At 49.2% G+C, this 11,285-nt stretch overlaps 2 protein-coding genes across 3 annotated transcripts; both read right to left on the bottom strand.

The window, feature by feature from the left end:
- Positions 1–545: 545 nt before the first annotated feature.
- Positions 546–3,504, bottom strand: LOC119358226 (peptidyl-prolyl cis-trans isomerase Pin1-like). Its single transcript, XM_037624875.1, has 3 exons — positions 3,499–3,504; positions 2,802–3,348; positions 546–900 (listed from the first exon to the last, which is right to left on the bottom strand). Exons 1-3 carry the CDS (start codon positions 3,502–3,504, stop codon positions 776–778), a joined length of 678 nt encoding a protein of 225 aa, XP_037480772.1. The 3' UTR covers positions 546–775.
- Positions 3,505–3,665: 161 nt separating this feature from the next.
- Positions 3,666–9,933, bottom strand: LOC119356690 (auxin response factor 11-like). Of its 2 annotated transcripts, none has more exons than XM_037623667.1 (14): positions 9,749–9,933; positions 8,622–9,009; positions 8,419–8,517; positions 8,257–8,313; positions 7,973–8,128; positions 7,794–7,878; positions 7,588–7,678; positions 6,922–7,086; positions 6,709–6,828; positions 6,294–6,369; positions 6,077–6,212; positions 4,601–5,961; positions 4,291–4,481; positions 3,666–4,139 (listed from the first exon to the last, which is right to left on the bottom strand). In XM_037623667.1, the coding sequence occupies exons 2-14, from the start codon at positions 8,838–8,840 to the stop codon at positions 4,028–4,030; spliced, it is 2,868 nt and encodes a 955-aa protein (XP_037479564.1). In that variant the 5' UTR covers positions 8,841–9,009; positions 9,749–9,933; the 3' UTR covers positions 3,666–4,027. The 2 variants fall into 2 exon arrangements, with proteins under 2 accessions (XP_037479564.1, XP_037479565.1); XM_037623668.1 differs by having other exon boundaries at positions 7,797–7,878.
- Between the last annotated feature and the right edge of the window lie 1,352 nt (positions 9,934–11,285).

Raw genomic sequence — 11,285 nt, 5'->3', positions numbered from 1 at the left:
TTTTAAAGCCAAATGTACACTCTTCATGAGGGACTATGTGGGGTTTTCTGTTTGTTGATTCATTATGCTCCCTCCATTTACTTGTACAAGGCCACTATGGAAAATACATTTTACATCTATACAAGGCGAACAACAGTAATCGAGACAAAAGTTAATAATATTTTCTCGTTCTAGCAACCCGTTTAATACTTACATGCATGTAGTCATAATGACACTTCACTCAATTTCCTACAGTTTTTCTTACTTGCATGCTTGCGGCGTAAATCCAGTAAACGAAAAGAAAAGCTGGTTTATAAAACAAGACATTAAATTTTACCGGGGTACATGTAATCTGAGTTTGTGGCCATGTATATAAAAATGGAGGGAGTACTATGTTATGGTGTGAACTGCAAAGCTGGAAGGAACTTACTGTTGTGGTTGTCATTTCCTCTGTTTTAGCTGTTGCTGCTGTTCGCTAGTGATCTTCCGCAGACAAGTGCAGTGGTCAAGGTAAACTCAAAGCTAGAGGGATATGTGAATGTGAAAGTGGCTGGACTCGAAATGACTGTTCAACACTTGAAAGAGAATAACAACTGAATTTCACTCAAAAGTTGTAACATTATCGAGACAACACAAGCACCACCAACGTCTAATCCTGGCATACAGCCAAATCCCATAGTAGCTTTGCAGTCAGCACTGTTACAATGCAAGTTAAAAGCAAAAGGTCTCTGCTTAAGAGAACGCGCGATGTTTCAAGCCAATCTCATATGGATCGACAGAGCTTCCACGGACGCCGTCACCCGGTCCTCAGGATGATGTGCACCCCGCTCTCAGTGTCAACCACGTCGCTCATGTCCCCCACCTTCAGAGCAATCACTGCCTTCTCGAAAGGCTTCTGCATCTTGCCCTTCTCGAATGGACCTACGGCCATAGATCGTGAAACGTTAAGTTAGGCCTGATTATGAACGAATTTTTGAATCAGAAAGAGAATGACTGAATTGAAGCATCAGGGGTACAATAGAAGACAGTGATGAACTAGTGGAAACTGGAAAGACCATGAGTTTGTCGCAGAAAAAGACAAGACATAACAGTCTGATGCACATGGCCTTCCTTCATTACAGCATCCAAATAACGTAAATAAAGGCACAGCAGATTCTAGACTCATCCCCTAAATATGATAGCATTTTAATGCAGGGATTGTCTACGTTGTACAGATGTTTCATCCCATACTCCCATGCAAAATAGAGTTTGCCTGAACAGGACTAGAGCAATTCACATTTCTTAGCAATGTAAGGTGCACTTGGTTAAGAACACTAGAAAAAATACTGCGCCAGCAAGAAAACAATCTATTGATGTGTGCCTATTTTCATGATTTTAGTCCCTTGTGGATGCTGTGCATGCAGTGCAAATATGTCAACACAATAAGAACATAACTGAGAAACCGAACGTCACTCAGTTGGTGGGGGTGCTCCAGTGCCAACACGCCCACCAGGGTTCGACACCTGGATGAGGTGGAATTTGTTTCCGCGCCGCGGACTGACTGGCTGGTGCCCGTCATACTTCTTTAGAACAATGCCACTGGGTGCTAGTGCCTGGTTGCTCGACTTAATTTTTTTCCGACGTTCTGCTCATAATGGTGCTCAATTGTCCCATTTGATGTTCCAAAATCGATGATTCGATAACCCTAGGAAATTATCAATTATACAAAGGTACTGCAGAGAAGCATTCTGTAACTTTGGACAGAGCAACTATGAGATCATGTACAATTTAAACATGTCATCATGTTCAGTAGGTCAGCTTCTTGTTTTTGGAAAAAATAATACATCACCACGTCTTTATAGTGTATTGTGGTGTGTCCCACAGGCGTGAGTTGTCCCTGCAACATTCCACAATATTCATACATGTAGGAATCTTAGCGAAAAATTGAACTGGCTAAGGCAGGCTCAAAAGGCAGGCTGAACATTGGGATTAAGCATACATAAAGTGTGTACCAGGTTCTACATATAGTTGCAGGCAACAAAAAATCAGAGAAAACAAGGAAACCTTAGCCATTATTAATAACAAAACTCATAGAAAGGGCAAATTGGGAACTAACTGGAGTAAATCATCCTGTGTTGGTTAACACGGCCGTTATCTGTTCTAGTGGATATAAGTAGTTACCTAATTACTGAAAGTTCAAAGGACAACAAAAATTCTGACAGAAACAGAGAGATGTTAATTAGTCAGTTCAAACGACACACTTGGGTACCAACTAAGAACCGCCTTAGTGGACTATAAGATTAGATAACAGAGAGATATTAATTGGTCAGTTCAAATACAACAGACATGGGTACCAACAACCAGCCCCCTTATAGCAGACTAAGGTTAGATAACAGAGAGATATTAATTGGTCAGTTCAAATACAACAGGCATGGGGGCGACAACAAACCACCTTACAGTGGAACTACTCCTGCATAACCTCTGGTAAGTAACCTGGTTAAAGACTTGAAGAGGAAACATCTTGCATTCGTGCATTGTTGCACACAATTGAAGCTACTCCTGCCTAACAACTCAGATTATTTCCTGAACCTGAATTATAGTTCATTTCTCATTCAGATGCAACACTCTAGTGAGGCTGTATGGGACTAGCCAACATATCCAGGTTATGTAACACGCCACCCAAGCTGGTTTTGCCAATTCTGATCAGCATTCCACACGCCAAGCGCCACCGACACCCCCAAAATTGGCCACGCCCGGAAGCAAATCCACACATCCATAGCAGCAGCACATACACACAGACCAGCAAATCGGGCGGGCGGGGAGGGAGGGGGGGAGGCACTGACCGAGGTCGCCGCCGCGCTTGGCGGAGTTGCAGTCGGAGTTGTCGCGGGCGGCGGCGTCGAACTGGAGCTCCCCGGCGGCGATCTGGTCGCGGAGGGCGCGGGCGAGGTCGGCGGCGTCGTCGCGGGTGGTGGCGGAGATGGCGACGCCGTCGGGGTCCCGCCACGAGGCCTTGCGCCGGGACCCCTCGTGCTTGATCAGGATGTGCGACGCCCGCATCGTCTCCCTCTTCCCCTTGCCCCCGTCCCCGGGGCGCCCCGGCCTCTGCTGCCGCTGCGGCTGCGGCTGCGGCTGCTGGCCGTGGCGCTCGCGGGAGCCGGAGGAGGGGTGCTCCGCGCGGCGGCGCTTGCTGTCGGCGCCCGCGGCCGCGTCCTGCCCGCCCGGCCGCTTCCGGGCCGCGTCGCCGTCTCCGGCGGCCGCGGCCGGGGCGGGGGCGGGGGCGTCGGTCCCCATCTTGCGTCGCGGCGGGCCGCTGCGGCAGAGGAGCTGAGACGCTTGGGTGGGTCGGGGGTTTGGATTTCGGTTTCCGTTTCTGAAGCTCTTCTTGGTCTGTCGTCAGAGTTGCCGTGCCCATTATTATAGCATAGCAGGAGGAGGCTTGACCCCAACCTCAACCTCAACCTCAACCTTAAACTGTCTGCCTGACCAATTTTGGGAACAAAAACATTCTGGATTTTTATACTCTCTACGTCTAGATACATCCATTTGTCCGACAAATATTTTCGAACGGAGGAAGTACCGACGAAAACGACACATGAGGCGACGAGAAAGAATGTAGCGCCAGATCCAGATCCAGGTACGAGAAAAAAGCCCTATTTGCATAGCATTTGTCAACCAAGATCCACCATTGCCAACCAAGATCCACATCAGTGAAACCAGAGTAAGTAATAAATAAATCTAAAGTTGTAACAAAACCGAATCCAACTGCTCTAACATTTACACTAGTGTTGAGACATCAGGCTCTCTCGACAAAGCTCATCATGGCAAACAAGCACCGCAAGTAGCAATCACACAGCAAACTGCCTGGGGGTTCTTCAGCATTTGGGAAAGATGATAACACCACACAAAACGCTGGTAAATCTAAATCCCCTACCAAAATACACCGTCAGAAAAATCAGCCTACAGTCAACTAAGGAAGGTGCTACTGTGTTCAGAACAGCAATCTAGCTTAAATCCTGCTCTCTGCTTTATTTTGATTTTGCAGTCGCATCCTGATCTGTGAAATGGCCTACTGGTCTGCTTGGATGCAGTCGTTCAAGACTTGCATGCCGTTCTCGCTCATCTGTTGTACTTCCGAAGGTGAGAGGATCCGGATGCATCGGACGCAGTTGATGAATTCCCTGCCAAGATTCAGAGAAGCACAATATGGTCAGTGAGTGAGTGAGTGAGTGAGTGAAGAATTTCTAATAACTGTACTACATTAGGACATGGGTTAACCCAATGGATGTGTTATGCTGCATTTTGTCAAGAAACAGAGCTGCAGATACTTACTCCCATGGATCATCCCCGACAAGAAGCACATCGTTTTCGTAGTCGACGTACACGAGCTTCCAGTCTGAACTAGCAGGGTGCTCAAGCTTCCCCTGGAGTCCAAACATGGAGGCGATGGCTGATCTCAGCTCACGGTAATCTCTATACCGTGTGACGTCAATAGATCTTCCAACAGATCCTAGCTTTTGAACCTGTTTGTCATGGATTACAAGATAACATTATTAGCATAAGCAAAAGTTTGAAGTTACTATCTCATTATCAGAGAGCTTTCAGCAAATGCTGCCTACTTGGCAGTGTTGTAGTACCATACCTTTGTATATGTCCGCACCGGTGGTTTCATCGGCTTCGCATTTCGGTCGATGCTGTACTCTGCCGCATCCATGCTGCAAGACGATGTCCCCCTGGAACTGTTATGGATCTCTGGCAGAGACAGAACTTGAGACTCCTTCAAACTTGGCAACTTTGAGTACATCCCCAGATTGAAGCCCTCGGTAGTCTGCGGTTGAGAGCATGAGGAGATGTTATTCATTCCTCTTTGCATGGATTCCATGTGATTTCCACTATCATCTTCAGAGAAGCTCATTTGTACATATGAGTTGGATGTGCTCGGTACGTTGCTTCCGTCGTGGTGCACATCCAGATTTTGCATCTCAGGTGACAGAAATGTTAGCGAATGCAGATCCGGGCTGCCGACGAAGTCTTGTATGGAATTTGGGAAGCAGTCTGAGAGGCAAGAGTTCTGAAAAGTTTCTAGAGTATCAGTATTTATTGTGGAAGCCATATTAGCAGATGGACTGAAGATGTTCTCTGATGCACTAACTGACTGAATGCCATTGGAGTCTTGGTAATAGGGAGGCTGAACCATCCAATCCAGACCATCGAAGAACTGCGAAAAAGACGCCTGGTTGGGAAATGAGTTGACTGACTTCCCTCCATCAGGTGATATTGATGATTCCAACTTTGGTGGTGACACCAGCTCATTTTGTTCGACCTGCTGACACTGCAGCTGTCCAGCAAAATCACCATGAGTAAGTGCACCAGATGAACCTTCATTGTTACCACAGTTAACATTTTTGGTGTCACAACTGATTAGTTCTGCTTCTGAAACATGCAGTTGGTCATCGCAAATCCGTGAAGGTGCCGAAGAAAGTTCAGAATTCTCTGAAATGGTTTTGCGGGATGAACCTTTCTTGCTCCTCCGAGGCTTGACTCTAGGCTCACCCTTGCCATTTTGCTCTGAAATGCTTTGACTTGGATATTTATCTGTGTTTCTTGGCTCTCTTCCTGCAACATGTAGCTCCGACGCAGAAACTGAATCAGTGGCAGGATGAACTTCACAGCTTTCTGAGTCGCCTCTCTGCATCTTAGGAGCATGCAACTGCTGCTGCTGCTGGACTTCATTGGAAGGCATGCTTTCTGGCTTTATTGAACCAATGGGATGACCAAATGTTGAAGGAGGCATGTAGTTTTGCTTGACATTTTGAATAATACTAGAATAAGAGGACTGGTGACAACTGAGTGGAGTCCCTATGTTTTGGCCAGATTGATTCAGAAACATCATCATAGCCAATTCTGATCCAACGGCGGGCATGTGCTGCAAGTTACCATAAGGATTTCCAGGTGCCCTCTGAAATGGTGACATATTTACAGATGCAATATCTAGCCCAGGCACTGCAAGTAAAAACAAAAAGAGTTAGTTTCCAACTTATGAAATGATAGAACAAATATTTGCAGACTCGGTCACTACCCCAGGTACTGCAAGTAATAAAGCATGGTTGAGAAGTACCTCCATAACCAGGCAGGCATTGTCGCTTCGAATTCAATGATGCAGAAGGGAACACTATAGTGTTCTCCGGAGTTTCAATGTCCCATATGCTCACACGCTCGGGTCTTTCTCCGTATCCATGTTCATCCCATTCAATCTGTTGATGCAAAGTAATATTAGGAGGGCCAAATGATGATAGGCAGGTTCGTTCAAGTTTTATGGAAGGAAAGCAAGGCACCTGCAAGTTGCGCCATTTGGAGTTGGGCCATCTCATCGGATCAGAGTCGCTAACTCCCACAATTGTACCAGTGTATCTGTCAAACAGATCAAATTTTATTCAGATATGATGCAGAACAACTTCACCGAGCATACACATTGAAAGATGGTGCTAAACCTTCATACTTGAATAGTATATTGCATTATACTACCACTCACTATTGTAGATGTGGCTTTGATATGGTCATTTTTCTCAAAGATGAAGGTGAAAAAGATTTGCAGAACAAGTAATTTAAACTTGAAAGCATAACAGTTTATATTGCCTTCTAACATCAGTTGCAGTTTACTGGAGAAGAATACAGAGCATCAAATCAAAAGCAGAAAAAAAAATGCTATCTGCCTATGACAGAGTATTTAGTTCTAGTTAGTGGGCGGACCTGCGCTTGCTTGACTCCTCTGTCTCAAACATCATAGCCATTCTCATGCCAACAGATTGCTGGATATAGTTGGCCTTATTGTACCTTGCTACAGGAACCACAAACGGCGATGGGCTCGTCCTGAAGAGATTTCAAGAGTGAATATATGTTAAATATGCCACCAGTAAACCATATGAACTGGCAGGCAAAATGGAGATGGAGAAAGATTTGTACCTAGGATTGTAGTAAATGGTAAATGAACTACCACTTGATGCAGCATGAGCTGCAGCAGCCAGAACACCTATGTGCATACTATCAGTGGACAGAACCGATGATGACAATGCCGATTGCTGATTGGTGGCACGCCTAACACCCACAAGTAGTTGTGACTTCTCATCCCTGAAACCAGTAACTTTTGTCAGGAAGGGACGTTTGATTCTCACAAATTCACCGAGTGGAAATCTTTTAGGTAATACAAGTTGTTTCCACGTGTCTGTGTCACATAGCATTATAGCACTAATCAGGGTAGCTTAAATGTGTATGTTAAGTACAGCTACGGCTGCATGAAAAAATTGAGTTGTTGGATATGTCTGTAAACAGATAGTAGAAAGACCAAGCAATGGATTATACTGTAGTACATTTGTTACATCTTAATAACATGGACATAATTTGAGATTGACTCTACACTGTAACCAACTTTGTATCCCCTAAATATGACGGCAATTGAATGCAGGAATTGTCTCCATAATCCATATGGTTCATTCCATCCAATAATCAAGAGTTCAGACAAATACCATAGTCTGAACCTTTTCAGATGCCGTATTGCAAGATGCATTCGGTTAAGATCCCAAACATACACAGTAGTAGTATATATCATGCAAGTTGGGTCCATATATATACCTGATAAATAAGACAGAATCCCCTGCTTTAAGCCGTTTCGCGCCGACAAACAGACTCCATCCAGTCGTTAGAAGATGTCGCTTCGGCTGTCCTGTAAGTAGCACCAAATGAAGAAACTTTTAGAAGACAGGGACCCAGGACACCCAAATTATGTACCCTTGAATGAATGAACAAGTTAAAACAAGTCAAACAGTATTCGACCCTACCACGATAAATGTGACGAAACGTCCACATGTTATCATGCAAATCCCGGACGATAAGCTCCTGATTCGGAGGTTGCATCGAGTAATCCTGCAAGCCCAAAGACATAACCTATGCATGAACTGAGGCATTCACAAAGAGTAACCAAGTATATAATGAAAATGTGGACAGAAGGCTGACATACCAGCTGTGGGAACAGCTTCTCTGCAGCTCTTCGCGGCACCGAGAAACCGCCATGCGTGCTCGTGTCGCTCGCGGTCAAATTCTTGCAGAAGTACTCAGCTGGATGCTTGCTCTTGGCATAGCTGCCGAGAGACGGGATCGGGAACACGTCGGTTTCCTGAAATTGACAGAATCTTCGAATCAGGTGACAGTTTTATTACACTTTCAGTGAACACTGTGGATAAAATACAGCATGTTCAGCATGTTCTGAATTTTTCACCAAGCTCCATTTCCGACAGTACTTACAGAGTTCACTGGTTGCAGAGTCATCTGTGCGTAGACCTCATCGGTGTCCTTGTCGGCCTGTGGAAGACAAGAACCCAAGCATTCATCAGGGCTAAGTGGTTAATGCATGAGGCCACTAACCCCTATTACACCTGAACCTGAAGATGAACCATGTGCACCTACATGCATGGTGATGTTGTGGACTTGGCACAGCAGCTGCGACGGCAGGCTCGGGTAGTTGGGGATGCGGGAGTTGGGCGTCTTCTTGGTGGTCGCCGCAACCTGCCAGATCAAGAAAAACTTGAGCATTCCATGGATTGAGTCAAGTGATCTAAACCAGATGAACAGAGCAGGACTGTTCGTGGAGAAGAAGGATTGAGACGCACCTGCTCGCTGTGGCCTTGGGGGAAGTAGTAGACGAGGCTCCCGCGCTGCGGCAGGCAGACGAGCGGGCCGGCGCAGGCGTGCCAGAGCTCCGAGTTGATCACCTTCTTGGCGCCCTGCGCCTCCCCCATGAGCTGCATTTCGTCGAGCAGCGCCGCCGCGTTCCTCAGCACGCCAAACGTCGGCAGCTGCTGCTGCTTCTCCTGCGAGGCCGCCGCCATCTGCCCCCCAACGAAATCCAACAGAGGGCCGACGAGGCTGAAGAACCGCCGCTGAGTCGAGGTCGAGCTGCAGGCGGATGCACGAATGCTGAGGGAGCGGCTTAACCGTGCTTCGCCATTGATCGATGGTCAGTCAGCGAGAGCTTCTCGGAAAGCAGAGTGCCTGCAACTGCGATGGCGCCATTGGCAAGAGAAGCAGAGGATGCATATCAGTAACAGTGCAGTGTGTGAGCAAGCAAGGAAGCAGGCAGGATTAAGTAGGCAAAAGGGGAACAAGAAGGCCCCCAAAAAATGCGTTTGGAATGGCGAGCTAGCAGCAAGCTAGAGAGAGAGAGCTCGGGCTGGGTCCGCATGGCTGGCTAAAAACCCGCCTCCCTCACTTTCCCGAGAAAGAAGGCGGCTTTTGTGTCTTCATTCACGCGACGCGAGAGCCGAGAGCCGACAGGGGCTGGAGCTAGGCGCAGAGCAAAATGGCGCCGGGAATCTTGCTATGCTTGTAGATGGTGCTCGGCGGAATGCTCGGCCGCCGTCCCCCGTCCCGTGAGCTCGCCAAGGGGCCTGGGGCGTGGGGTGGGGTAGCAAGAACGCCCCACTCTCTCTCTCTCTCTCTAGGATCGCTGGAGCTAGTCCGGTGCCCAGGCGAGGCGTCTCACAAGAAGGGAGCCTGAAGACGACGAAACGGAACCCCATGGAGTCAGTTCACCCCGGGCCGTGTCGAGAAGGGCAATGCCGCGCGCCGGCGCCCCCAGAGCGAGCAGAGCCAGAAACCGCCGGCGGCACTGTAAGCTAAGCTGGTGCTACTGCCAAGTAGTACTAGCAAGCAGTGGTGATTAAAAATGGTGATCGGGTAAGCAACGAGGAGTTGATCGAAAAGTGGGCAAGAGGAAGCCAAGAACGTACGTACGTACCTAGCAACCTTGTGCGGCAGGCGGGGAGCGGCGACTCAGCAATGACTCCGGGGATGAAGGAGAAGAAGACCCCCGAGCGCAAGTGCCGGAGCGAGTACGAAGAGCAAGGAGGAGGGGGAGGGGGCGAGCGAGCAGGCGAGTGGCAAATGCGCGGCGGCAGGGAGGGGGCGCTCTGCCTCTGATAAAGGCGAGGCAAAGCAAAGCGGTGGAGCTGTGCTAGGCCCGGGAGCACGCGCGGAGGAGGCGCCTCCCCCGCGCCGCGGTAGAAGCAGTGGTGCGCGGTGAGGTGGTGGTACGGCGTACGCAGAGTAGAGGGCGGTAGGATGGGCCTGGCCGGGGCAGTAGAGTAGAGTAGAGTAGAGTAGAGGGCAATGATACGCCCGGTGTGCGAGCGCCTTTTGCTGCGCGCTTCTTCTCAGTCCTCACCTCCCTCCCTTCCCCTTCCCTTGCCAACAATGGGAACGGGATAAAAGATGCCGGCCTTTCGAGGGGCGGAGCCATGATTCCCCCTTCGCGCAGGCGCTCCATCTCCATGCCCTCCCAATCCGGACAAAATTAATGTTCTGATCTATAGGGCTAACTAAATCCCGATTTAACCTCGTTTCAAAATAAATTTCGTTTCTGACCTTTTTCGATGACGCCAAGATCCCTGGCGTCTGGGTTACGAAGCAGACGCCAGGGACCATGGCGTCTGGCCCCTGGCCAGCAGGTCAACGGGCACGCGGGCAGTGCGGGCCAGGGGCCAGACGCCTTCGTAACCCAGACGCCATGGACCTTGGCGTCTCCAGAAAAGGTCTGAAACGAAAAAAATTGAAACGAAGTCAAATCGGAATTTTCTTTGCACAATGGGTCAGAACACTAATTTTGTCCTCCCAACCCAACCCCGGCCATGATCCCCACTGGGGCTGGGGCTCGTCAGCTGGGCCGAGGGAGGCGTGGTGGTGGTGCGCGCCTGTGGCTGGCCGGTGGCCGGCCTGCGGTGCGGGCACGTACGTCGTCCGTCGCTGCGTGCGACGTGGGAGGCGTGGCGCAGTGGCTCGATTACGCACGCGCCAGCGTGCGTGCCTACGTACGTACGTACGTACTGGCGCTGCCTGCTCTCGCTGATGGGAGGTGCCAGCAATGAGCTCCGGGAAAGAGGCAGGGCCACCGGGCGGAGCGGCACACGGGAACAAACGGCGGCATTGCACGGCGGCCCCGTCCCGTCCCGTCCCGTCGTTCGTCACACCATGTCCGGCGAATGCACGTACAGTGCTCCTACGTAGCGACACCGTCACTTGTCCGCCGTATCGGCCAACACACAGGCCACCATGTGTGTGTGTGTGTGTGTTGTCCGTGTGCTCTGCTCTGCTTGACCGCTGAGTTTGCCAGTGGCATTGCGCGTCGATGGGACAAGGATTGGGATTGATGTGCGGATATCTGCGTCCATGGACTTTTTTCTTTTTTTTTGAGAATCTTTTTTTTTTTGAGAATCCCATGGACTTTTTGGCGGTGCGGTGCGGTGCGCGGCGACACCCAGCGGCCGAGACATAGGGTA

The sequence above is a fragment of the Triticum dicoccoides genome, chromosome 2A, assembly GCF_002162155.2.
Source record: "Triticum dicoccoides isolate Atlit2015 ecotype Zavitan chromosome 2A, WEW_v2.0, whole genome shotgun sequence".
Classification (NCBI taxonomy): domain Eukaryota; kingdom Viridiplantae; phylum Streptophyta; class Magnoliopsida; order Poales; family Poaceae; genus Triticum; species Triticum dicoccoides.
This window is presented reverse-complemented; position numbering and strand designations above follow the sequence as displayed.